General features: G+C 51.8%; 1 protein-coding gene across 7 annotated transcripts; it reads left to right on the top strand.

Annotated features, from left to right (window-relative positions):
* The first annotated feature begins 98 nt into the window (after positions 1 to 98).
* MFN2 (mitofusin 2) lies at positions 99 to 27,654 on the top strand. 7 transcript variants are annotated; one of them, XM_055582287.1, is made up of 21 exons: positions 99 to 329; positions 1,581 to 1,719; positions 2,126 to 2,193; positions 4,072 to 4,228; positions 6,489 to 6,667; positions 10,241 to 10,376; positions 13,193 to 13,355; positions 13,995 to 14,119; positions 15,053 to 15,161; positions 15,274 to 15,381; positions 16,730 to 16,883; positions 17,053 to 17,120; positions 17,263 to 17,384; positions 18,824 to 18,950; positions 19,623 to 19,727; positions 19,995 to 20,097; positions 20,523 to 20,743; positions 21,346 to 21,501; positions 22,946 to 23,142; positions 24,168 to 24,302; positions 25,506 to 27,654. In XM_055582287.1, the coding sequence occupies exons 5-21, from the start codon at positions 6,493 to 6,495 to the stop codon at positions 25,573 to 25,575; spliced, it is 2,274 nt and encodes a 757-aa protein (XP_055438262.1). In that variant the 5' UTR covers positions 99 to 329; positions 1,581 to 1,719; positions 2,126 to 2,193; positions 4,072 to 4,228; positions 6,489 to 6,492; the 3' UTR covers positions 25,576 to 27,654. The 7 variants fall into 7 exon arrangements, with proteins under 7 accessions (XP_055438262.1, XP_055438259.1, XP_055438258.1 ...); XM_055582284.1 differs by having other exon boundaries at positions 2,109 to 2,193; positions 4,072 to 4,206; XM_055582283.1 differs by having other exon boundaries at positions 2,109 to 2,193.

The raw sequence follows: 27,654 nt of genomic DNA, 5'->3' as shown, positions 1-27,654 counted from the left end.
ACCCCAGCCCTGACCGGCCCCTGGCGGAACTACAGCCCCCATGATGCAGCGGGAGTCCCGAAAGTACGTCATCGGTTTGGGACGCCCTGGCGGTGAATAAGGGCGCCGAGGCGCCTCTCCTGGAGCTAAGCCACCTGACCCCTGACCCATAAGGGTTAGTAGGGTGGAACTCGCTGAGCTCGGAGTCCACCGACTCACTGGGACCAGAACGGCGAACTGCGACGGCTGGTGACGCGCTCGTCCTCCCTCCTCCTTTCGCCTCTGCCGGGAGTGGCGCTCGTTGGTGACGTCGGGGGTATGATGGCCGCTGGGAGGCTAGGAAGGTGAAGGTGAGAGGGCGAGTGTGTCGGGTGGTGGGGCCCGACCCGGCCCAACAAGGCGAGTCCTGGATACCCCAGCGTGGGCCGGTGGGACGCCAGGTTCCCGAAGGCTCAGGATCCGGGCCGGCGGGCGTCCCCACGCTCCCGCTTCGCCGCCGGGCCCTCCGCGGCCCTTGGAGGAGGGGGCGGGACTCGGGGTTCGGGACTTGGGGGTGGGGTCTCCTGAGGCTTCTTGTCACTCCACCCTACCCGCTTTCTCACCCTTCCCCGCTAGATTCTATTCTTGCCCTTTCCCCATTTCTTGTCCAGTTCTCTATATTTGCCAGCATTTATTCAGCACATGATAGGTGCCCATATTCATCATCGTAGGCGCCTCAGTTTGGGCACTTACTGCCCTGGCATAGTTGTCGCTGTACTTGCTTGGCTTGTGGATGGACGGTAAGCTCCGTTGAGGGCAGGGGCTGTTTTTTATCCATCGCTAACTCTAGCGCCAGCACGCACGCACACATATGTGCACACACGTGCACACACACACACAAGGCAGACAGAAAATGTACATAATTAGCTGCTTGGACGCTTGAAGCCAAAACTGCCCATTCCCATTTCCATCTGTTGTGAGCCTTGATTGCCTTATTTCTTTAATTTCTCTATCTGTTCTCTTTCTCTCCTCCCAGAAAGGGCTGTAACTGTCACCCTTGCCATCCCCAAGAGTCAGGTGAGGCCCCTCCACATAACTGAAAACAAGTGAGGCTTGCAGTCAATGGGAGGGAGGCCATATCTCAGTTCCAAGCTTGGCCTCTTAACTCGCAGTTCATAAATCTTTAAATATTCCAAGCCTGTCTTTGCACTGTGGAATTGAGAGTTAAGTAAGACATCTTACAGCATCTGACAGATCGGGGCCTTCAGTAAGTTCCACTTCTCTGTCTCAACTCCACCTTCCCGTCTCTAGTCCTCAGTGCCACAGCCCTCAAGCCTAGTCCTTGAACTGGTTCTGCCCTCTCCTGTGGTCCCTCTGGATGTGCTTTTACCAGAGTCCCTGCTTGTCACCAGCACATGGCTGAACACATGTTTGTGCACACCCAGGCTTGACCCCGAACCCGTGGGTTGTTTTTCCCCAGGGCACTTCCTCACATACCACCCCAGTACCTCAGTGAGTAAACTTCCCTCGGGGATGAGTTTGTTTGGCTTTTTAAACCTAATTAGACTTGTTTGGCACCATTTTTTCCCCCTGTCTGCTGACCTGTCTCTTTGCTTTTCTAGTAACTCAGAATTGGCGGAGTCATTCAGTAGCCATCTTCAACCTGAGACAGGAGGGAGGAGAACTCAAATTCTTTTCCTCTTTTTGAACCAGCCCGTGTTCATGATGCCTACCCTGTGAAAGTCTCTCACCATCGGAAAAGTAAGTGGTGGCCGAGACATCTGGCACCCTGAAATTGTGTGGAGTGGAAAGGGGTGTACTCTGCTGACCATCTAGCGCTGAATCTCTTGGACAGGGGTCTCTTGAACAGAGCTGCATCTTTCCAACCTGTGTTGGAAAAAACTGTCTCCTTTCACATGATTTTACTGGTTGCCGAGAAAGCCCGTTTAAAGGTTGACAGTTAAGAAAATGGCTGGGATCTCTGGGCTGCCTGAAGAACGAGTCTCTATCTCCCTCATTTGTTCTCTGCTGTGCTGGCTCCTCTGTCCCCTTCTCTGCCCGCCGGAAGTTGGGTCACTAGCTCCTTATCACAGTTCTAAGAGTCTCCTCTGCCTCTTTACTATGTATACTCTTTTGTTTCAATTTCTCAGCTTTTCCTCTGTTCCAGTTGTACCAGCAGACGATCTGTGGATCCATTTTATTTTCCCTGCTAGGAGTCGCTGTGCATGAAACTGGGTAAGGAGGTGGTGTGGACTCAGGGACTGTGCTTGGGATCCAGACACGCCTTGGAGTGAATTTTGTGGCTGCTGTCCCTGCACCCATGGCACCTAATCCTCCTCCACTAATAGCCCAGGTTGAGGCTGAGCTTTTCAGTCCCTGCGAGTGCTAGTAGCATTTTAGAATTGCTTTTAGTTTAGTATCTGTTACTACTATGCCCCCAGCACTTTTTTGTCATGGGAGAAGGAGACTACTGGGGTGAATGAGGCTTTTCCCAAAGTATGATCCTTCTCCTGTTATGTAGAAGAAGGTTTTCTTCAGCTAAGTTTGTGAAACGCAGCATTAAATACAGTTAAGTGAGAGTTGTTACAGCAAGCCTTCCTTCCCACAGTCTTTGTTGTGCTCGTGTGCTACAGTGCAGGGGGAGACTGTAGAATGTAGTGTTTTACAAATTGATTCTACTATGGAGCCCTGTGTGTATGGAACATTGGCTGCATTAGAGTTCTGTGGACCACACTTTGGAAAATGCTAGTGTTAACTCTCTGAAACCATGACCTCGGGAAGCGCTTTGAGGCGGTCACAACAGCTTGCTGCATGCCACTTGGTGGATAGCTGATACTGGAGCTTGACTCTGGCCCAGCTACGCCTGGGGGACCGGCTCCCTATGCCTGCTGTGAGCCCTGTGGTGAAGTAGGGGCTATCGGAGCTTTCCAGAGGAGGATCAGGAACCAGCTGCTTCCCCCAACTCTGAAAGCCTAGGAAGCCAGCTGGTGGAGCCCCAAGATAGCGGGACCCAGTCTTGGAGTGTGTGTGTATTTGCAGCTGTGGCCCATTTGTGCACATGTGTATGCCCAGCGCACTCTGTGGAAGGGTTACATCCTGGAATCTGACAGACTTGATCAACTCTCTTGACTCATTGAACTCCAAATACTAAGAAACAGATGCTTCGCCAAAGGCTGCTTTTTAAGAGAAAAGTAAATACATGTATCCCAGGTTTAGAAGGGTAGGAAGGTAATTCCCTTTAGGGGCACTCACTAACTCAAACCATGTCTGTCATGGTTGTGGAGGAGGAAAGTAGAAATGGAAGTAGGTCACTGCTCTGTATTAGAGGCTGGCTTTCTAGAAGCTCATAAATTAGATGGTGAGAAAGTGTGATTAAAAAAATCCTGGAAGTCTGGTAAGGTTGCGTGGGCTCCATGCAGATGTCAAGGAAGGCTTCATGGAGGAGGGGACACTAGAGTTGGGTCTAGAAGGACAGGAGGCATAGGCCAAATGAATGAATAAGGGCAGAGGATTCCAGGCTGAAAGCAGCATGTGTAACACAAACATAGACTCTCAACTCAGGCATGAATAAGGGCAGAGAAATTAGCTTGGAGGGGTTGGTGGTAGGGTGCACCTGGGAGGTTCAGGTGTGCAGCTACAGGCTGGGGAACATGAAAGCTGGGCAGCCCCTGGACAGGCTGCCATCCGAGCAGACCAGGTGACCATGGAGCACTCGGCTTTAACTCACGTGCATGCTGTTGAATCTTGCACTTACTGAACACTAATGCCTCTGGTGTCGTATCCTTTGGGCTTGCAAAGAATGAGCAGAACTTGAAAACGCCTGCTCCCAAAAGCCCCGCTGATATCTGGAAACTTGCTGCCTGCAAGCAAGTCACTTCTGGGGCGGGGCACTGCTGAGCCTCACCCCTGAGCAGACCTGTGCCTCGATCTCTGTGGCAGCCATGGGGTGGCTGTGGGCGTGCTGGTGGTGGAATTGCGTCTGCTCACCGCCGAAGGCTGCCTATTCCAGGGGGAGTCCTGTGATCTTGCTGGTAGAGTTTATTACTGTTGCTGTTTGATAGTATGTAAAACTGCCTTTGAGCTTGTGCCATATCATCTTTCATCTTCTCACAGACTCTGCGTGATATCTCATTTGTACACATGACAACTCCAAGGCTCTGAGGTTTAAACAGCCCAGAAACAGCACAATCACGATTTGAACCCAGCTCTCTCTGATTCCAGAATCTCATCTGCAGCGCCAGCTACCTTGTGAGACCCTGTTCTCCTTCCGGTGACTTTCCTCTTCTGCTTACATGTATCCCCTATGTCTCTAAGGGTCTTTCCTGCTGGGCCACAGGAAGCCTGATAGCAGTGTACTCTCCTTTTCTGCTTTGGAGGAGCCAGTGGCATTTTCTTCCCCTTCTTGGAGCGATGCTGGCTGTCTTTTATTTCTTAATTCTGTTTATTTATTTAGTTTTGGCTGTGCTGGGTCTTCTTTTCTGTGTAACAGCTTTTCTCTAGTTGCAGCGAGTGGGAACACCTCTAGTTGTGGCGCTTGGGCTTCTCGTTACTGCGGCTTTTCTCGTCACAGGGCGCAGGCTGTAGGGCTCGAGGGCTCCAGTTGTTACAGCTCCTGGGCTCTGGCTCAGTAGTTGTGGAACACGGGCTTAGTTGCTTCTTAGCATGTTGGATGTTCCAGAACCAGGGATAGAACCCTGTCTCCTGTGTTGGCTGGTGGATTCTTTATTGCTGAGCCACCAGGGAAGCTCTATCTGCTGTCCTTCTTCCCTTTTTTTTTTTTTTTTTGACAATTATTTGTTTATTTGGCTGCATCAGGTCTTAGTTGCAGCAGTGGGATCTTGGGTGTGTCATGCAGGATCCTTCGTTGCAGCGCTGGGACTCTCTAGTTGCGGCCCATGGGCTGAGTTGCTCTGTGGCACATGGGATCGAAGTTCCCCAACCAGAATTGAACCTGTGTCCCCTGCATTGCAAGACAGATTCTTAAGCACTGGACCACCAGGGAAGTCCCTGTCTTTCTTACTCATGCCCTTGAAAGTAGGCACCATGCTGAGAAAATCTCGCAGCTGTGGTATATTCCGAAGGAGGAAGGCAGAAATGGACACACAGTCACTTCTCTCTCATTTTTTCCAGAAATCTTGAACATTGAAAAATAACTTGTAGGTTTAGATAAAACATGTGGGTTCCCATTTCCCTATGGGTCTCTCTTTCTCCTCGCTCTTTGGGATGGTTAGTTCCTAAGGGCCAGTTTTCAGTTATTAGGAATGTTTTTTTTTTTTCTGCTTCTCAGGAGCTGGTTCAGCACGCTTTGGCAGTTTCTCTGTAGGTTCACTCCTAGGCAATACCCTGTCATCTCCCAGATAGAGCGCGTGCCGGGTTGGGTGGAGAGCGGGTGGCGCTGTGATTAGGGTGGCAGGGGAGGGAGGGACCGACTGGGAACTGCTGAGTGTTGAGGAGGGCATATCCAGGTGTACACAGCTGTGCACACCACCCTTTATCCTTGGAAAGGCCTTTTTCCTGGGACTTGCCAGGGTTTTGAGGGCTCTACTGAAGAAATGGCACTGTGCGTGGTGGGAACTCTGAGGAACTTTGGTTCAGGGACTACCAGCTGCATCTGGGGACCAGCTTCTCTAGTCTGTCTGCCTCTTTTGACTTTGAGTAAAGATCTCTAGGACTCTGGAGTTAAGCCTCATGGCCCCTAACTTGTTCTTGCCATGTGAAAAAACAAAAACAAAAAATAGGCCACAAAGATGTGCATGTGACTGAGGATTGAGTAAGAGCAAAAGAGCTACCACACAAAAACAGACTGGGGTGATAAGCAGCTGTTAATAGTGCCTGTTGTAGAACTGTGAGGTTGTGGACTTTTTTCCCTTTAGTTCCCACATTTTCTACAGTAGACACATTTATAAGGAAAAGACAACAGTAAACATTTATAAGTATAAATTGTAGAAGTAGACTGCGTTCATTTGAGGATCAGCCCTCCTTGCCATCCTCCCCACTGGCAACCAAGGCAAAAATAAAAACAAAGAAACAAAACCTGATAGGATTTAGGGCCATCAGCGCTGGGCAGCAGAGTGGCCGAGGAGGGTGGTGGAATCGCCTGACCTTGGCATCACTTTGCTTTCACTGCTCTGAGTGTTCACTGCCTTTTCTCAGGGGGTGATGTATAGGAAATAAGTGCGATCTCTGTCATTCTTTTCTGGCGAAAACTCAGAGGAGGACATCTCTGTATGTTGCCTTGTGGTTCCCGCATCTTTCTCTGAGGTGGGTGAGGCAGGCCTGTCCTTGTTCACCCAGCAGGGAACAACCAGAACTGGACCCGAGGTCCGGACCCTGTGTGATAGGAAGATGGGCCCAGGCGGTCCCTTCCTAGCCTTGAGATGCTGGCTCTGATCTCGCTGTCCGCAATCTGGTCCTGGAGGGCCCATGTTCTGGATGGGCCTGCGAGCCAGGCCCAGTGCCCCTGCGGCTCGCCCTCTTCTGCACCCCAGCAAAAGGTCCCTGGGTTCGCTCACATGTCTTCTCTCTCGCAGCGCGATGTCCCTGCTCTTCTCTCGATGTAACTCCATTGTCACAGTCAAGAAGGATAAGAGACACATGGCTGAAGTGAATGCTTCCCCGCTCAAGCACTTTGTCACCGCCAAGAAGAAGATCAATGGCATTTTCGAGCAGCTGGGGGCCTACATCCAGGAGAGCGCCACCTTCCTGGAAGGTGAGACGGGCACCCTGCTCAGCCAAGCCCGCTCCTGTCAGCCTCAGTATTTAGGGGGCGGAATTGGGGACAGGGAGGTACAGCCCTGCCCTTGACGAGCTCACGCCCAGGTGGGTTGTCACCTTCAGTGGTACTCTGCTCCTGGAATCACGTGAAACTGGGCTCCAGGGAGACTGGGCCAGGGAAACACAGGACCCATCCTTGAGAATTGTACAGATTCTGCTCCACTTAATCATAAGGGTTGGGTGAATCGTATCCTCACCTGAGGGACAAGCAGACTGAGGTTCTGAGAGTCGTTGATACCTTTTAAGTGACACAGTGGACTGTACCTTGGCGTCTCTTAACTCCAAAGTCCAGGTGTTTTCCTTGGCCCAGCCTGGCTGCCACCAGTCCCCCACCCTGTGTCTGGGTGTTGGTTGTTCCTGGCCAGGGTGTTCTCTCTCTGATATTTTTAGATACCAGGACTTTGAATAAGAAACTTGCATCACCGGCACCTTTTCCTCTAGTTACTAATTTGAGCCCAACCTTAATCCTCATTCTGTCAGCAGAGAAGGACTGGTTCCCAAGGCCCTACTCAGTCTGAGCACCAACTCCAGCTACTGTCTTCTCAGACTGTCTAGAAGGCACACCTTGGCTCCAGGCCCTGGAGTTATCAGTGAACAGCCAGGAGCTGAATTTTCCTTGGCCTTGGTTTCCTCATCTGTGAAAGAGGAGCTTAGGGGGGACCGGGGGTTTCCTAATTCTAATCTGCAGAGCCCTAGAAGTTTAGTGGGAATGCCTCGGGGACACGCCGCTCTCTGCTTGGTGCCTTCCCCTGGAGCAAATTGGCTTTTGGTTGGCTGACATGTCAGGCTGCTCCTTTAGGCTCTCTCGAAAGAAAGGAAGTAGTCCTAGTACTGGGGTCTGAACGTTCATCCCTCTGTGTTCACGTGTTGGAATCCTCAGGCCCACTGTGATGGTGTTAGGAGGCGGGGCCTTGGGGAGGGGTTATGTCATGAGGGTGGAGCCCTCGTGAGTGAGATTAGTGCTCTTATCAGAGAGACCCCATAAAGCTCCCTCGCCTCTTCTGCCACATGAGGATATGACTAGAAGTCTCCCACCTGGAAGAGGGCCCTCACCTCACCAGGCTGGCACCCTGATCCAAGACTTCCAGCCACCAGCACTGCGCGCAACACACTTCTGTTGTGTCTAAGCCTCCCGGTCGTGGTGTTTTGTAAGAGCAACCTGAACAGACTAAGCAGGGACTCTTCATGCCCTGCCCTCAGCATGGTGCTTAATGCAGGAAAGGTGTTCCCAGAGAATTTGTTCAGTTTAAAGATCTGAATTTCAAGGGTGTAGGATTGGTAGTTGAAATGATTCCAGTCTAGTATCTGTTTGTTTAGCAGTAGTTCTGGTGTGCAGAGATGGGACAGACCAGGCCGCTGTTGCCCCCGGAGCCAAGACTAACCCTCTGTGATGCTCTGACTCACTCCCGTGGTTCTGTGGATGAACACCCTGGTTCATAATGAAGATGTTTGTGTGATGGCATCAGGAATGGGTGTTTTGATTTCTCTTTTTGTGAAAACAGGAGGCCTCTCATACTGGTGGGCCTCCAGGGAGGGAAAAGCACTGGGGTGATCCTGAGATGTATTTGGGATTGTCCCCGCCAGGGGTGGGGAAGGCTACTGCCTGGTACTGTTCTCTAAAGGGCAGTAGTAAGAGCTTGTCAGCTGATGGCTTTTTCTTTAAAATTTTCTTTCTCCAGTCACAGGCTGGAGAGCCAGCTTCTTCTGGCGCACATTCCAAAAGCCACACCCATGTGCCCACTTAAGGGAAGAATGTTGATGGTCTGAGAAGGGGTGACCAGTGGACATGGGGAGGCCTCATTGGCACCAGCTGTAGGGGAAACTCACTGGGCAGCTCTGAAATGCACCTGTTGTGCTCTGGGTACTATGGGACTGTTCTCAAGGCTGGGACCTGTCAGCCCAGTGGTTCATAAGTGCCTTAGTCTGTTTGGGCGGCTATAACAGAAATACCATAGACTGGGTGGCTTGTAAACAACCCAAATTTATTTCTCACAGTTTTGGGAGGCTGGAAAGCCCAAGACCAAGGCAGCAGCAGATCTGGTGTCTGGAGGGCCTGGCTTCCAGCTCTCACATAGCAGCTCATGTAATCATATAGCAGAAGGGGCTGGCTAGTTCTCAGGTTTTCCTTTATAAGGACACTAACCCCAGGCATGAGGCTCCATCTCTATGTACAGTTGACCCTCAAATAATATGAGTTTCAATTTCACAGATCCACTTATACATGGTTTCCTCCCCATAGTAAGTACTGCAGTAGTACACAATCCATGGTTGAATCCGTGGATGCAGACTGTGGGCCGTGCATACAGAACTGACTAAATTACATGCTGATTTTTGTTCGAAGGATTGGCACCCCCAACCCCCGCGTTGTTCAAGGGTCAGCTGTACCATCACACTGTCATCACGTGGGGCACGTAAACATTCAGTCCATTGCAGCCAGGGTGTGCTGAGGGTGGACACGTGTCTGCAGTCCAGCCAGCGCAGGATCTTCCGGGCGCAAGTGCTGGATGGCAGGGGGACAGGGTCTTTCTCAGTTGCTCCCATCTGTCATAAGGTGTTATCCAGCCACGTGGCAAGGGCCCTGGGGAAAAGGAGTGCAGTGATCCCAGGATCTGTTCACTTAGCAAACACTGTGCACCTGCTGAACGTGGGGTGTGGGGGTCGGACAGCTGGGCCCTCATGTGGTAGGTGATGCACATAGGTGAGTGGGGCAGTTACCCTATGCTGAGACAAGGGCTAAGATGCAAGAAATCCAGGCTGCCTCGGGGACGCAAGCCAGGAGGACCTGACTCAGGTTGGTGGGATCAGGGCAGGCTAAGTGAGAATGAGCCAGAGCACCCTGAGGTGGTGTGTTAGTTCTTTGGAGGGGTGGGGTGAGGAAGCACCAAGCAAAGCCTGGAGCGGTGGTGAGTGTGGGAATGTGGTGAGGCAGCAGGCAAGGCAGAGGTGCCCGAGACGCAGCTGGAGCAGTGAGTGGGGCCAGGTCAGGCAGGGCCTCGGGAAGGTGCACAGTGACCCAGACTCAGCCCTGGCCCCACTGTCTGGTAGCTCTGATGGGTACATTAAACGAGGCTGTGTTTGACCAGAACAGTGCCTGGCATATACTGAGAACTTGGTAAGTGTACGTTAAGTACAAATATATAAGTAAATGATGGCAGTCAACATTTGCATCTTCATCAGATACCTGCCCCATTCTTGGCACTTCTGTATTTTAATTCAGTTAATCCTTTCTTCAGCCACATGAAGTAGGTGCTGTTGTTATCTCTGTTTTAAGGCTAAGGAAATTAAGACCCAGGAATGTTCATTTGCCTGAGGTCACAAACCCAGGAAGAGGTAAGAACCAACATTTGCACTGGAACCCAGCAGTCTTTATTGCACTGGGGCCCATAGGAGTCTGGAACTCCAGGTGGAGAACAGGGTCCTGTGGGGGTGGGTTCCACCATCCAGACTAGGACTCTGGAACTCTGAAACTCTGACGGTGGGCTGAACTGTTTTCAATCTGCACCTGCAGAAACCTACAGGAATGCAGAACTGGACCCAGTTACAACAGAAGAACAGGTTCTGGACGTCAAAGGTTACCTGTCCAAAGTGAGGGGCATCAGTGAGGTGCTGGCCCGGCGGCACATGAAGGTGGCTTTTTTCGGCCGGTGAGTCTCAAAGTCCTCATGCCTTCTTTCTTCCCAGCTGGGAGGGAGGGAGGCATGTTCTTTGTGCTGGATCCGACCACCCCAAGGCAGGGAAGCAGGCAGCACACCACAGAATTCGGCGCTCTCCCTTTAATTTTTTTATATTTAGCAGTGGTAAAGTAGACATAACAAAATTTCCTATTGTAACCTTTCTTAAGTGTACAGTTCCGTTTTGTTAAATACATTCATATTGTTACGCAGCTGTTACCACCACCAGTCTCCAAAACTTCCCCTGGAAAACGGAAACTTACCCATTAAGTAACATTTCCTGGTCCCTTCTCCCCCACCTGCTGTTAACTACCTCTCTACTTTCTGTCTATGAATTTGCTGACTCTGGGAACCTCATATAAGTGAAATCATGTCTTTTTGTGACTGGCTTATTTCAGTCAGTGCAATAGCCTCCAGAATCATCCATATTATTGCATTTGTCAGAATTCCCTTCGTTTTTAAGGCTGAACGATATTTCATTGCATATATATTCCATATCTTCTTTATCCATTCATCCCCGATGGACACTTGTTGCTTTCCCTTTCTGATTACTGTGAGCAGTGCTGCTGTGAACAAATATCTGTTTGAGACCCTGCTTTCACTTCTTTTGGATACATACCCAGAAGTGGAATTGATGGACCATATGATCATTCCGTTTTTGAGTTTTTGAGAAGCTGCCCACCATATGGTTTTCCATAGCGACTGTACCATTTTAATTCCCACCAGCGGTGCACAAGGGTTCCAGTTTTTCTGCATCCTTCCAATTTGTGGGTTTTTTTTGGCAGTAGCCATCCTAATGGGTGTGAGTTAGTAGCTTTTACGGTTTTGCTTTGCATTCCCTAATGCTTAGAGATATTGAGCATCTTTTCATGTGTTTGTTGGCCACTTGTATATCTTCCTTGGAGAAATGTCTGTTCAGGTCCTTTGCCTACTTTTAAATTGTTTGGGAGTTTTTGTAGTTGTTTTGTGATTTTTTTGTGTGTTTTTCAAGTTGTAGGAATCCTGAATTTCCTTATCAGATAGATGATTTGTAAATGTTTTCTTCCATTTTGTCAGTTACCTTTCTGTTGACTGTGTCCTGTGATGCACAGTTTTTTATTTTGATATAGTCCAATTTATTTATACTTTTCTTTGTTTATACCGTTGACATCATGTCTAAGAAACTGCCAATTCCAGCGTCATTAGGCTTCCCCCCTATGCTTTCTTCTAAACGTTTTATACTTTTAGCCCTCAGATCTCTTTGTTATGCTTTGAGGTCAAGTAGGCGCCTCTGGAATGTTTCCTACAGTGCCAGGGAATTCCTCTCCAGTTCTCAGTGGGCACTGACTGGTGTCCTGCACAGTGAACTTGGTTCTGACTTTCTACCAGGAGGTGGCAGACCCTACAAGTTAAGAACTTGGTGCCCAGATAGCCCACTTCAGATGCCATTCGGACACCTGTGCTTCTGATCGACTGGCTATAAATCAGAGGTTCCCACAACCTCCTCCTCGAGTTTAATCTGCTTGAGCAGCATGCACTTAGGTTTCCTGGCTTGTTATAAAGGATATTGTGAGGGATACAGATGAAGAGGTGCACAGGGTGAGGTCTGGGAGGGTCCTGCGCAGGGGAGCTCTGTCCCTGTGAAGTAGGGCACACCGCCTTCCACCCTGAAGCTCATCAGATCTCACTGTTCAACAGATCGATGGGGCTTAATCTACAGCCCCCCTCCTTCCTTTTCCTGGAGGTTTAGTGGGTGGGGCTGAAAGTCCCAACCCTCTGATCACTTGGTCTTTCTGGTGATCAGCCCATCCTGAGGCTGTGTGGGGGGCCCCACCTTAGTCACTTCATGAGTGTAAACAGGTATGCTCAGTAGGGGCTCCTTATGAGTAACTAGGGATACTCCTATCACTCAGGAAACTCTAAGGAATTGCCAGGAACTGGGGACAAAGACCAAATATATTTCTTCTTAAACCACCTTTAAAAAATTAAAGCCCAGTGTAGGTTGCAAAGAGTTGGACACGATGGAGCAACTAAGCACAGCACAGGGGAAAAAAAAGGTCTCAGATAGGTTGGATGCTTTGCACACAGTGGTAGCCTGAGGAATAGGCACTCTGCCCCTCTGCCCCTCATCACCTTGGGGTGTCCTTCAGCCTTCTGGGCTGTCATTTTTCATCCTCGCCTCAGAACTGTGACCCTGGCTTTGGTGAGCTGGAGCTGATGAGTTTGCGGAGTGGAGCTGTTTTAAAGAAAAAGAAGGTAGAAAAGGGGGTGGCATGCAGAATGCTACCATAATCTACCGTAGAGCAGGCCCTTATCAGCTGGGAGTGACGGGTGGGGCTTCATGTTTGAGAGGAACCTGGTGTGAGAAAAGCAGCAAAATTGGCCTTCTGTAGAAAAACTTCGGGGTCATTCAGCTGAGGTCACTTAGACGGAGGAAGACAGCCTGGGGTGAGTCAGTGGCTTCTGGTAGAAGAGGAGAAGTGGGTTAGTCTTCCGAGTCAGACAGGTGGTCTCCTGCATGATGCTGACAGCCTCATGTTGAGGGGGCTCACTCAAAGGCAGGTAGTGTCTGCATGCTGGCGTCACACCACGGGAGCCCCTTGTAGTTGGTTTACCATTGATGAACCAGGGCACGTCACCTGCACAGGCCGCCGGGGTTGTCCGTCCATTTTCATAAGCACAGAGCACCCACTCTGCCTGTGTGGGCACTGATGTCACTATAGAGGACAAGGCTTTGGACTTCCAGGCCGTCCCTTCTTAGTGACAACCTGAGATGCAGATGGCGGTAGCTTCAGTGGGTTTCCTTGTAGGACGAGCAATGGGAAGAGCACCGTGATCAATGCCATGCTCTGGGACAAAGTGCTGCCCTCCGGGATCGGCCACACCACCAACTGCTTCCTGCGGGTGGAGGGCACAGATGGCCACGAGGCCTTCCTCCTCACGGAGGGCTCAGAGGAGAAGAGGAGTGTCAAGGTGAGGGGGCCCTGCCGGCCTGGCTTTTGGCCCTAGTCACACTGGTGGATTGAGTCTAGGCTGAGACCAACCAGTGCGTCTGTTGTGCCAGGACCCAAGGCACCTCTAAGGAGGGGGCAGTGTCCCTGTAGTGGAGTTTGGGAAGCCCTGTCCTAGCCTGGCTGTTTAGGGAGTGTGAGAGCTTCAGGGAGGTTTTGGAGTCTGGAATTCACAGTCCTTGTGAATTGCTGGGCAGGCCTTTTCTCTTTGCAATGCAGAGTGTGTATGCCTTGTTCTTGGGGGTGTTGCCAGAGAGCGATCCCTGCGTTTGCTCTCTGATTCTAATGTTTCAGCTCAGGGCTCGCGTGCTTTCATTTTTCTGAGAGCCAGCTACACTTTGGGTTGGGACCAGATGCTCGTTTTGGTTCATAAAGAATTAATTAATGCAGAGCAACATCCAAGAAAGAAACTTAACGGAAGAGTTAAGGATAGTTGGTTCTTGCTAGCAGCTCCCAATTCTTGACTTTGTATGCATGAAATGAAAGAGGGGTATAAGATTGGTCCGTGGTCCAGGCCACTGTCCTGGGGCTAGGCTGCACTGGTCTCCAGCCCTGAGGCTCCTCCTTGACCCTGATTATCTTCTGCCTCCACCCCCATCAGACAGTGAACCAGCTGGCTCACGCCCTTCACCAGGACGAACAGCTGCATGCTGGCAGCCTGGTGAGTGTGATGTGGCCCAACTCCAAGTGTCCGCTTCTCAAGGATGACCTGGTGCTGATGGACAGGTAGGAGGGCAGGTGCCTCCCCAGGAGGTGCAGACGGGGAGGGCCCCGGGTTTCCATTTCTGGGTCCTCCAGGCCAGTGTCCCCAAAGTCATGTTGTTGCTCTGCTGAAGTATATTACTTTTTAAACCAGCTTAACCACATCTTCCAGCCTCGTGGATTTCCTTCAGGGTCTGGTTATTGTATCATCTTGGCAGGCATCGGGGCCCCGAAGATCTCCCAGTGATGGTCTGTAAAGAGGGATAGGAAGGATGCTCGAAACTGGGGAAAGTTCTCAGCCTCAACCGAATGTTAGTATGTTTATTGGAGGAGGGGGTGGAGCTTGTTCTTGATGAGGTCCCTGTTGCGTTTTATTTTTCTCAAGGCAACACTTTGCTCCTGCTTTGTGGACAAGCTATAACTATACCAAGAAATTTGGTACGAGGGTGCTTGCTGGACTCAGATAAATGTAGCACTTCACCTTGATTGTATACCCGCAAAGTGAAATGCAGGGGCTTCCCATGGGTGAAGAACCTGCCTGCCAGTGTAGGAGATGCAGGTTTGATCCCTGGGTTGGGAAGATCGCCTGGAGGAGGGCCTGGCAACCTACTCCAGTATTCTTGCCTAGAGAATCCCGTGGACAGAGGAGCCTGGCGGGCTACAGTTAGTCCATGGGGTCACAAAGAGTCGGACACAACTGAAGCGACTTAGCATGCACACGTGCATGCACAAAGTCAAATTCAGATCTTTAGGTTTTTATATGAATGATAGATGCATATGACAAAAAACACATTTTCAGACAGTCTGGAAGGACATGAGATGAAAAGAATCCCTCCAATAAGGGCGATTTCCCTCTCCTCTGTAGCTTTCTCTTCCTTTGCCTGCTGCCTTAGGTCTGTTCAGAGCAGGAAGAATAGGGCCCCGGGTCTGATGATGGTTTACCCCTGTCACCTCCAGCCCTGGCATTGATGTCACCACAGAGCTAGACAGCTGGATTGACAAGTTTTGCCTGGACGCTGACGTGTTTGTGCTGGTGGCCAACTCGGAGTCCACCCTGATGCAGACGGTAACCCATCCTCTCCCTTTCCCCACACTCCCAAGATCCAACCGAGCGGGTGGGCCAGCAGGGCCTTGGCTGGCACAGCCCGTCCTTCACTGAGGTTTTTCCCCTCATCCAGGAAAAGCAATTCTTCCACAAGGTGAGCGAGCGCCTGTCCCGCCCAAACATCTTCATCCTGAACAACCGCTGGGACGCCTCTGCTTCGGAGCCTGAGTACATGGAGGAGGTGGGCGCCTCTTTTACTCAGCAACTTGAGGAGTGCCACCCCGTGCGTCTACCTAGATGCTCTGCGTGCTCTCCCTGGCTGTGTGCCTGAATGAATTTCATCACCAAAGTTGTCCCATGAGGTGTTTGGGATCACTGTGGGACCGCTTCACTTCTCCCATTCACTTCCCCGGACCCCTCTCATTTTTTTTTTTTTGGAGTATAACTGCTTTATAGTGTTGTGTTAGTTTCTGCTGCACAACAGAGTGGATCAGCTGTATGTATATATGTATCCCCTTCCCCTCTAATCTTCAGAAGGCTTTTCTCCATGCTGAGAGGCCTCCACACCACATTAGCCGAGCCCTTGCTTGGGACCAGGGCTCTCCTTTGTTCTTGAAGAATGAGTCAGAGGTGTAGCTTTGAAAGGCATCCAGGAAAGAAGCTTAAAAGAAGAGCAAAGAATAATTGGTTCTTACAGCTCAGAATGCTTTACTTTTTATGGGTAAAATGAAAGAAAAAGGAGTCACAGGTGCTATGGGGCGATGATCAACTGTGTAGTCAGCAGATGCTGGTCAGTGTGACTGATAAACTCCCCAACCTACCCAATTAACCCAGGTAAATCCTAACCTGTGGGCTGGGTGTAATAGATGGAGTTGTGCAGAGGATGAGATCTTTTCACCTTGAGCAAAGGCCTGGCATGTGGAAGGTGTCCACCCGAGGCTGTTGTCACTTTGAAGTTCCAGCAGTGGAGCCCTACGGCTTCAGAGCAAGGAGGGATTTTGGGGTGGTGCCCTCTCATTCAATAAACAAGGCCAGGGAGGACTCAGCTTGTCAGTACAGAGTCCAGATGTGGGTTTCTGTGTGTGTGTTTTTTTTTTTTTTTAATATATTTCTAATTGGGGGAAAATTGTTTTACAATGTTGTATTGGTTTCTGCTATACAACAACAAAGTCAGCCATTATCATACATATATCAACTCCCTCTTGAGCCTTCCTCCCTGCCCCCTCACAGGTGTGGGTTTCTTGACCCCCAGCTTCCTTTCCTTCTGGTGCACCAAAGGGAGACTTTTGTAGGCTCTTAACAAGGCAGTTTGGGGCATGTGTAAACATTTCTGCTTGTTGATGCCTCAGGTGTCTTGGACAGGCTGCACCCCAAGGAACCCTGTGACTTGAGATCTGGGGGGCCCCGTGGCTGGAGGACAGATGGTGGGAAATGATCACTGCATGTGTGTTGATACCTTCCGAATCCTGAGCCATGTGACTAGATCACCTGTACTCTGAGAAAAGAGGCCACCGGGGGCCATGGGCTCCCTCAGGAGGGCCCCCTCGCACCCCACCTGGTCATATAATACCTGTCTGCTTGGGCTCCAGGTGCGGCGGCAGCACATGGAGCGCTGCACCAGCTTCCTGGTGGATGAGCTGGGCGTGGTGGATCGGGGCCAGGCTGGAGACCGTATCTTCTTCGTGTCTGCCAAGGAGGTGCTCAACGCCAGGATCCAGAAGGCCCAGGGCATGCCTGAAGGAGGTGACGATGGAACCAGCTTCTTGCTTTTCCCTGATGCTTGAGACAGTGGGTCTTGTGCTAAGTCAGCCGGTAGAAATAGTTGTGAGAATGAGGTGGTGAGAGGAACCCTGGCTGAGAAGCTCTTGGCTGCCTGAGTTATCTCTGGACTAATGTGGTGCACTTCTCCTAGGGGGCGCTCTTGCAGAAGGCTTTCAAGTGAGGATGTTTGAGTTTCAGAATTTTGAGAGGAGATTTGAGGTGAGCATGAGCCTTTGATCCTGTTGTCTGGAGATTCTGTGCCTCCTTGGCACTCCCCAGCCACTTCCCTGGCAGTTGAATGCCGGAGCCTGGCTCTTGGCTGGTGGCCTCTGCCTCCTTTGGCACCTCTTGTCTGTTCCAGGAGTGCATCTCCCAGTCGGCTGTGAAGACCAAGTTTGAGCAGCACACGGTGCGGGCCAAGCAGATTGCGGAGGCCGTCCGCCTCATCATGGACTCTCTGCACATCGCAGCGCAGGAGCAGCGGTAAGAGCCCGGGAGCAGACTGGCGGAGGGAGCGCAGCCATGACTACCTCACCCTCGTCTGAGGCTGGGCCCAGGGCCAGAGCTCAGCCGGCAGAGCAGGGTCTCAAGGTTTCCACCAGGCCACGTTCGAGCCACAAGGAGCAGCCAGTGAGGAGGTTGTGGAGCATCTGTCTGTCCTGCCGGGTCTGTGCAGTGAGCTTCCCTGAAAGTCAGAGCTGGCAGCCTTGGTCCAGTGCTATGCCTAGCACTACAGCCATTCTCAGAGCCAGAAACAGAAAGCACTTCTTCAAAATACCTTTTCTGGGGACTGCCCTGGTGGTCCACTGGTTAGGACTCCGAGCTTCCACTGCAGGAGACGCAGGTTCTATCCCTGGCAGGGAATTCAGATCCCACATGCTGTGCAGCATGGCCAAATACACCTTAAAAAGAGAATTAAAAGATACTTTTTTTTTGAGAGATTAAAATATACGAGAAAGTATAGAGAATAATATACCTTGTTTCCATTGCCCACAATTGACAGTATTTGTTTTATCGTCAGAATATAACAAATAAAACACAGAAAAAAACTTGAATACCCTTTGATTCTTCAGTCCCTGCCCCAGTGTCCCTCTGCCTGCTTCTCAGAGGTAACTGCCATCATGAATTTGGTGTGTAGTCCTGTCATTCATTAAAAAGTACTTTTTATGTAAATCCTGAAGAATGCACAGTGTTGCTCTGCGTGTGTTTCAGATGTACAGGTACGGGAGCATGCAACACCTGGCTTCGCTTTTCACTCAGCATTGTTTTTGCCCTCTGTCCTTGTTGATGCCTGTAGTTGGAGGTTAGGAGTTTTCGTTGAGAGAGAGCAGTTCTCAGTTTCCCGTAGATTGATCTTTAGATTTCATTATTCTACTATTGTAGACCCTGCTGCTGTGGACATCAGTTTATGTATCCCCTGGTGTGCATCTGCTAGAGACTGGCATTAGTTTCTGGAGGTGGAGTGTTCCGTCTTGGGGTGTATGCATTTCAGCTTTACCCAGTTTTACCCATGGCTCTCTGAAACATCTGGCCCCGTCTGTGGTCCCACCAGCAGTATATGCTGGAACTCCCATTCCCCGACCCTGATCTGTACTTCAGACTTGGTGATTTGGGCCAGGCTTCTGGGTAGTGTTGTACCTCTTTTTCTCTTTTGTTTACTAGTGGACTTTTTTCTATATGAATGGCAGGACTTGTTCTAAAGTTCCTGAAAAAGCACCCTCCCGTCTGTCACCACCACATCCTCCAAATTCGGAAAACTTAAGAGCGTTGTTGGTACCGTCTCTCCCTCCTGCCTGGGAAGGGGAAGAGCAGGCCTCCACGGGTGTGCATGGAATGCCAGGATCACAGCCGGGGCCCACAGACTTCCCAGTGCCCCCTCTTGTTCCTCGGCTTAGTTGGGTAACAAGGGCTCTTTTTCTCAGGGTCTACTGCCTGGAAACGCGTGAAGAGCGACAGGAGCGGCTGAGGTTTATTGACAAGCAGCTGGAGCTCTTGGCGCAAGACTACAAACTGAGAATTAAGCAGATTACAGAGGAAGTCGAGAGGCAGGTGAGAAGTGGAGAAGGAAGGACACGGGGGAGATTTGGACTTAAGGCAGTGGCACCCCACTCCAGTACTCTTGCCTGGAGAATCCCATGGGTGGAGGAGCCTGGTAGGCTGCAGTCCATGGGGTCGCCAGGAGTCTGACACGACTGAGCGACTTCACTTTCACTTTTCACTTTCATGCATTGGAGAAGGAAATGGCAACCCACTCCAGTATTCTTGCCTGGAGGATCCCAGGGACAGGGGAGCCTGGTCGGCTGGCGTCTATGGGGTCGCACAGAGTCGGACACGACTGAAGCGACTTAGCAGGCTGGCAGAGGCCAGGCACTCGAAAAGTGAAAACACAGACATCCTATTCCTCCGGGGCTTCTCAGCCTTCCAGGAGGAAGCCATAGCCCTGATTCAAGAACGTCGTGCCTCCTGGGGTTTGCTGTTCCATCGTGTGACCCTGGGCAAGTCCTCCTCTTCTGGGCCGCCTCCTCCACAACTTAGATGAGTTTCAGTCAGCCAATCTCTAATACCCCTGAATTCAAAAGCTTTAATTCTGTAGACCACCTGTGGACACGCAGGTTTTCAGGGAGGCAGATCCAGTCTCTTGAGCCTGTTCGACTCTCCTGGCGCTGTGGAGTTGAGCCACGCTCCCTCGCCTCACTCACCAGCACACTTCCTTTGCTGCAGGTGTCAACTGCAATGGCCGAGGAGATCCGGCGCCTCTCTGTGTTGGTGGACGAGTACCAGATGGACTTCCACCCTTCCCCCGTGGTCCTCAAGGTTTACAAGAATGTGAGTCATTAAGTGGCAGGTGCTCTGGGCAGGGGCTCCCCATATTTCCTGTTGGCTATGGATGGAGTCACCGAGAGACAGGGATTCAGCCCCTGCTGGTCTGAGTCAGGGCCCTTCAGCCACTTGAGCCCCAGGCTTCACTCCACCTGCCTACCACTGTCACCTGCTGGGCCTGGGCTGGCCAGCCTCTGTCTGCCTCGCCCTGGGCTCCCTGGAGGGAACACTGGCGGAAGGTGCCGCTTCCCTTTCCCTCTCTTCTGGCTGCAGGAGCTGCACCGCCACATAGAGGAAGGACTGGGCCGAAACATGTCAGACCGCTGCTCCACGGCCATCACCAGCTCCCTGCAGACCATGCAGCAGGAGATGATTGGTCAGTGCCACAGGGCTCAGGACTGGGGCTCTGGGCTGCCCGAGATCAGTTTCAGGCCAGTCTGCAGAACTAATGACCTTTCCTTATCTCTCCTCTTTTGTGATGAGTCAGCTCCATACCTTGAGGTTCTGGACATGTGTTGTGAGTTCATTCCACGCATAAACTAGGGGTGAGCAGAGGAGGGGGCGTCTTGTGTTACCACATGGGACTAGCAGAGGCTGAGAGCTTGGCCTACTCCTTAAATCCACATATTAGCGGGTATGGAGCCTCAGTCTGCGTACCCCACCCACAGGCCGGCTCATCTGGGCCTGGTTTCTCGGTCGCGCTGCCAGCATCCTTGCCAGCGGCAGGTGTGGTGAGGCTCAGCACTGGCGAGGCACAGGGCTGAGCTGCTCTGCTTTCTCCCCACTCTTTGTTCCCGACAGACGGCTTGAAACCCCTCCTTCCTGTGTCTGTGCGGAGTCAGATGGACATGCTGGTCCCTCGGCAGTGTTTCTCCCTCAGCTACGACCTCAACTGTGACAAGCTGTGTGCCGACTTTCAGGAGGACATTGAATTTCACTTTTCCCTTGGGTGGACCATGCTGGTGAACCGGTTCCTGGGCCCCAAGAACAGCCGCCGGGCCTTGATGGGCTACAGCGACCAGGCAAGCGGAGTCCCTCCCCCTTGGGCATTGAGGGAGGCTAGTCTGTGCCCTGGGCACCCAAGCCGTTCTAAACGGGGCTCCTGGAGGTCATGGCTGTGGCATGTGGGCCACCACCACGGTCAGGTTTCTGCCACAAATCAACCTACTTTTATTGTAGGCACTAATATTTGTGAAATTACAAAAGCAAGCTGTATTTTTTTTATTAAGCTTATAGGTATGTAATTATTAAATCTAGATGACCTATCTGTCCAGATACCACCGTTTTCACGTTTAGATGTTAACGCCCATCTCTGTACCTCTAGAGGTGTCACCTGGGCTGCTCTTGGGCCACGTCCCAGGCTTGGGGACCTAAGCTGAGGCCTTCCAGGGTGGCCGCAGCTCATGATCTGTGGTATCCATGGTGTTTACCTTTGGGCTGGCAGGTCTGTTAGAAAGCCAAAATCCTTATCTGCTACACGTGAAGCTCATTTTCTATTTTGGAAGTTGAAGTCATGGCCCATGTCCCTGTTCTGGACTCTTGGCCCTGAGGGTTCCTGAGGGTTTCACGGAATGAGGGATTTGCTGCCTTCTTCTTCTTAGCACCACCCTGTTTCTCTCCACAGGTGCAGCGGCCCATGCCCCTGACCCCGGCCAACCCCAGCATGCCCCCACTGCCCCAGGGCTCCCTCACCCAAGAGGAGCTCATGGTTTCCATGGTAACTGGCCTCGCCTCTCTGACGTCCAGGACCTCCATGGGCATTCTCGTTGTTGGAGGAGTGGTCAGTGACAAGCCCAGCACAGGAAGGGTGGGGGCAGGTGGGTGGGACCGAGGGGCAATCTGGCGGTGGTCCCTGCGTCAGCCCTGCACTTTACATCCATGATGACTTTTTGCTGTGATCTCAGGAACCATGCAACCTTAGCCCTGAAATGTACATTTTTGGGCGGAAGTCTCATTCAACATAAGGTGACATTGAGGTTCCCATTTTACAGAAAAAAATCTGCAGTTGGCTTGCCAAGGATACACAGCTTGGATTTGAGCTCTGGCCCCATCTGACTCCAAGGCCATGTTCTTTCCCCTGTAGGCCTAGTCCTGTGGGTAGGGAAGTAACCTGAGAAATTGACAAACCTGGGTTCTAGAGAGGTGGGCATGACCAGGAGTTTCTCATTTGTAAGTGAAGAAACAGAGCAGAACTTGCAAGGGCTTGAGCCAGAAAGAGGCCAGGCTGGGCTGTGAACCCTCATCTTGCCAGCTGTGGTTTTATGGCCCTTCTCTTCTGCCCCGAGGCCTGAGGTCACAGGCTGCCTTCTTGATAAAACTGGGGTACTCTCCACGTCTTGACCCAAGACACAATGCAGCCAGAGTGCCTTGTGCCTTGAATTTTCCTGATGATGTGGGCACGTGCTCTCTGCGACGTTCATTTGAGTTGTAGAGTGGTGGCAGAAGGTAGCTGACAAAGCTGCTGGGAGTTGGCTTCTCAGCTTGGAAGTCCAGGGTAGGCTGGAGCTGAGGCCCTGCCCTCCCGGCCTGTAGACAGTACCTACTCTGGTTCTTTTTTTGGTAGATGGTAACCTGGCAGAGGGTCATTAGCTTAGAAGCTGACACTTGACAGTTATGTAACCCTTTTACAATTGGTGTCTTATTTTACCCAAACCACCCTGGGAATTGGGTGGAAGCCATCATTCCTATTTCAAGAGGAAACGGGTGTAAATAGACTTGCCGTGGGTCACACAGCCAGGATGGCAGGCAGCACTGGAGCCTCTGTTTCTGGCTCCAAGTCCCCTGCTCTTTGACTCTGTGCTGCCTTGCGCCAAAGTGTTACAAAGCAGCTCAAAAGAAGCCATCTGCTGAGGACCAGCACTCAGAATTCCACTTGTCATCAGTGTCACCAGAATGGAATGTCCCTTCTGAGGACTCGAGCATTTTTGTTTAAGATGTCTGTGTGCCTGGATCTGTGCCTCTTGGGCTTACAACCATAACGGTGGCCCCGCCACCTTTGCACAAGTCATGTTGTGTGAGCCACATCTGTTTCTCTCATTTTCCAGCTAGAGACAATCCATGCCCTTCTGGTCTCAGTGGGGCCCAAGAAGATGTTGAGAGCAGTGTTCTGAGTAGAGGCACAAAGGCCTTTTGATGCTCCTGGGAAAGTCCTGGCAGCAACAGGCTAAGAAGCTGGGTGGTGGGACGGCAGAGGGCTGCACCTGCTGACTGCTGTGCCTCTGCAGGTGTGGAAGGCCGTGGGCTGGCGACTCATTGCCCTCTCCCTTGGCCTCTATGGCCTCCTCTATGTCTACGAGCGTCTGACCTGGACCACCAAGGCCAAAGAGAGGGCCTTCAAGCGCCAGTTTGTGGAGTATGCCAGTGAGAAGCTGCAGCTCATCATCAGCTACACCGGCTCCAACTGCAGCCACCAGGTCCAGCAGTGAGTGTCCCCATCAGCCTGAGGGCCTGGCACTGGCTCCCGTGGTGCCCTCCTACCCTGACCTGGAGACCACTGGGCCCCAAGTGCTATCCGACTCTGGCCGTCAGCTGTGCAGTGACAACATGGAGGTTGAGAGTGGGACAGGAGCCTCTGGGGACACTGTATGTCCAGGGCTGGGACCACATAGGCCTCTGGTCCCCCAGGAAGGAAGACGGCAATACGAAGGGTGTTACTTGTAGCATCTTTAGCGGGTTACCTTGAAGGACTTGCGTTGTGGGCATAGCTTTGATGTTCTAAGCCACAGCCCAGTCTTCGTGGTATATCTTCAGGCAGGTGGGAGTGGTTGCTTGATCTCGTGGTGGTAATGAAGGTGCTGCTGGCTGCCTGCCTTTTATTGCTACGTGGCAGGCCCTCTGCTAGGCGTTTTGCACCTAATACTTCATTTTCCCCCCAAACACTTTGAAGTAGGTGTTCTTATTGACACTTTCTTTTTCAAAATGAGGAAACTGAGATTTAAGAGGAGTCATGGACTCCCAGATGGCACTAGTGATAAAGAACCCATCTGCCAATGCAGAAGATGCAGGAGACGTGTGTTCGATCCCTGGGTCGGGAAGTTCCCCTGGAGGAGGGCATGGCAGCCCACTCCAGTGTTCTTGCCTGGGAAATCCCGTGGACAGAGGAGCCTGGCAGGCTACAGTCCGTGGGATTGCAGAGTCGGAGACTACTGAGCAGCTGGACACACACAAGAGCCAGGTGGCTCTTGCACTAGACTGATCAGCAGCAGAACTGGGATCTGAATCCTGGTCTTTTGTGTCCTGCCCTGTGGTCCTGGTTCTCACACTATGGTAATGCTGGTATTTGTGGTGGTTGTGATATCCATGGTCTCAGCAGGAGATGGGGCAGATGCTGCCAAACCAGGACACGTGGTGGCCAGTGCAGGTGACTGGCAAACTAGCGGCTGCCCTGCCCTGAGTCTGGTTTGCCCTTGACACAGCCTGGTTGATCCTGACCCTCTCCCCCTTCAGGGAACTGTCCGGGACTTTTGCTCATTTGTGTCAGCAAGTTGACGTCACCCGGGAGAACCTGGAGCAGGAAATCGCTGCCATGAATAAGAAAATCGAGGTTCTTGATTCACTTCAGAGCAAAGCCAAACTGCTCAGGTGAGGTGGCAGCAGAGGAAACCCGTCCTGTGAGGTTACAGCTGACAGGCACGTCCTTAAATGCGTGTCTCGGCCACTTGACATGTGCTGTCCGAATCTTCAACATTCCTGCAGGGGCCTGTCATCACCTTCACTTTATAAAAAGGAAAACTAAGGCCTGGAGAGGTGTTGAGTAACTTAACTGGGATCCCACAGTAGGTGGTTAAGCCGGGAGTAGAAGGATCCAGCCTGCTGGACACCAGCACCCTCTGAGCCTCCTCACGTTACTTGCCCTCTTGTTAGCAGGAACACTGGGCTAGACCCATCCCTCACTTCCACCATTTCTCTGTGAGCCCAGGGATGGTTGGCCTATCGAAACCCATGCCCACAGGGGAGCCAGCCAGCTAGCCGGTGGCTGGCCGAGCCTGGCTCAGAGCCCAGGTCTGCATAGAGTCTCTATTGAAAGTCAGAGCTTCGGGCAGCAGGTTGCTGGAGAGAGGATGGGTCCCTGGAGTCAGGAGTGCTGGCTTCTGGTCCCGGCCTTCACATTCAGGCAAATCTCTGAGCTTCCCCGAGTCTCATTGCTTTTATCTGTAAGATGGAGTGAGATTTCATGACACAGCCACAGAGCTGCGTGCACAAGTGCTCTGTAGACTCCTTGGCCGCTCAGGCCCAGATAACATCAGCACATGGGAACTCGGGGCTTCCTGCCCTGCCCTGACGTCAGCACAGAGGGGGGCTGCATCCAAGGGTGTCCGTGGGCCTTCCCCTCCCTGCAGTGCAGACGTGCACTCCCGCCCACTGCCCAGGGACACCTATTTTCTAGAGATACACCGCTCATCCCCAGGGGAAATCTCACGAGGCGTGGGTCTTGGGGGTGGGCGTCTCTGCTGTGCGTCACCTGCAGGGACAGGGTAAACCCAACAAGGACTGCCCCTTGCTGACAGGCAGAACACGGCGTTCCCAACAGTTTGGGGACTTGTCGGTGGGCCTAGCGTGAAGCCAACACAGGGCTTAAGGGTCAGAAAAGCCCGAGTTTATTTCCACCACCAATGAGTCGTGTGACCGTGGCAAGTTATTTAACCTCTCTGGGCCTCATTTTCCTCATCTGTGAAGCAGAGGTTACTAGAGCAATAAAAGTCAGGTGTCTGGTAGAACGCTTGGCAGGTGACGCCACGGCTAGTTATCAGCTCTTGCCGCTACAAGGTAACCTTTTCTCTGCAGGAATAAAGCCGGCTGGTTGGACAGCGAACTCAACATGTTCACCCACCAGTACCTGCAGCCCAGCAGATAGTGGGCACCCGGAGCCAGACCCACTGTGGGGAGGACAGTGCTGTGAGCGCGGGGGGCCTCCCACCACCAGGCCCACGTGCAGCTCCTGTCCACTGCTGCCGCCGTGAGAACGAAAGCACCCACTGTCTCCCACCATCTTGAGCCCCGAAGCGCTAGTTATTTTCCCCTCCTTTGCCTGCTATTGCAGGAAGACCTTCCAACTTGTGCCCCTAAAGGAGACTTTTTTTTTTTAATGAGTCTGGACAGCACGGTACTGGGGAGTTCAGTCTTTGCTTTGCTTTGTCATGCTCTCTTGATTGAGAAGCTGCTGATTGATTGCTTGATGAACTCTTGGGATCCGCCAGTGTTGCAGAAGGCCTGGTTGAACCTTTAAGGGTATCAGGCAGATACCGCCCCCGCCCCCGGCAAACGCTTAACACCGACCCCCGCACACTTGCCCCCCATGCACCCCAGCTCCCACACACCTGCCCACCATGCACCCAGCTCCCCTGCAGAGAAAGGCCGCCTTTGTGGGGAGGCTGCATTTTCTTCCCAGTTTGCACTAGGAATGACTCCAAGAGTCCCAGGAGGCTTGTGGCTTTTGTGTCAGTGTGGTTCTTCGGCTTTCATGCTTCAGTCTGTTTGCAGAGCCTTCCAGACCAGCCTTTCCGCATTGGCAGTGGGCTGAGTGTGACTTGGGTTTTAGGCGGAGGCAGGCTTTCTGCCATGATGGGCAGGAAGATAGCGCAGAGGCAGCTGGAGCACGTGACCGGGAGGGAGGTGGTGTGCGGAAGCTGTGTCCTGTCTGTGCTGTCTTGGGAGGCCAGTGCCATGATGGGGAGAGACTTGCCTCCCTTCTCGTGTCCCTTGTTCTGCTTTCGGTCGTTAGCCTCGTAGTCTGGCTTCTTATTGGTGAAAGATGTTTTGGTCCAGATCGTTAAAGGATGTAGTAGAAGGAAAGATGGCGGAAGATGGGGACCTTGGTGGCAGGCTGAGGGGAGTGGACCCCACCCAGGACGGCTGAAGGATCAGTAGTGGGCACAAAACAGGGCCTTCTGTTTGACGTCACTCTGGGAGGGGCTCATGGGGTCCGAGAGCCCACCCTACCAGCTTGAGGTTCCACAAGAAACGTGTTCCCACCCCTCACCCATCCTTGGCTCAATCCACCCTTGGCCACCAGACCTCTGGATGAAGTCTCTTGTGCCAGCCATGCTGCACACGGCCAGCAGACAGCGCAGGGAACCCAGTGCCCAGCCTCCCACCCTTCCTGACCCCAGAGCCTCCAGATGCACATGGGGCCTCGCGTTGATCTTGAAAAGTGTTTCCTGTGTTGAGTATGGGGATTGTTACTGGTCAGAGTGGGGGCAGATTCCTGTCTCCAATGGTGTTAACTGTCTGGGGCAGGCAGCCTTCAGGCGACAGCCTTTGCCGGGCAGGTCAGAGAGCTTCCTAGAAGCCAGCAGTACTGCTCTCCCAGAAAGAGGCAAGCTCAGGCAGAGAGGTGGGGCCTGTCCTGCCCTTCTGAGTCTGCCTCTGACTTCAGGGAAACAGCTCAGTGGCCTCTGCTCACTGGCGGGTATCATGCAGTTGGCATGCTCTCCAGGTGCCCACTGGTCCTTCAAACCCTCAGTCTACTCTGGTGTGTGGAACAAAGTGATGGACTTAGCCAAGGTGGTTGTGCAGCAGAGGATGGCCAAGCTTTTTGCCAGACCCGGGTGGTGGTCACCTCACAGTATGTCCAGAGAAATCAGCGTTGCACAATTCCAGTGAATTTTGTGCTTTGCGGGGGGAAATTATTTAAAATAACTAAACATGAATTTTTTTTTTTTAATGTATCCCCTGGGATTTTGAGCTTCTTACACAACAAATAAAATTGAGTTTATACCACTGAGGGTGAGACTCTGAAAGAATTGTGGCAAAAAGCACTTTAATTTAATGCTGCTAACTTTGTTCTGTCTTTATGTTCATTTGCTGGAGTGCGAGATGTGCTTGACACAGTGAGTTTTTTCTCTGATGTATTTAAGGTGATAAATTTGCCTGAATTACTCCTGTATCAGTGCTGATAATATTGGACACTAAAATAAAACCTAGTTGGAAACCC

This window comes from Bubalus kerabau, chromosome 5 (assembly GCF_029407905.1).
Source record: "Bubalus kerabau isolate K-KA32 ecotype Philippines breed swamp buffalo chromosome 5, PCC_UOA_SB_1v2, whole genome shotgun sequence".
NCBI lineage: Eukaryota > Metazoa > Chordata > Mammalia > Artiodactyla > Bovidae > Bubalus > Bubalus kerabau.
Note: the sequence above shows the minus strand (reverse complement) of the source record. Positions and strands in the feature narration are given on the sequence as shown.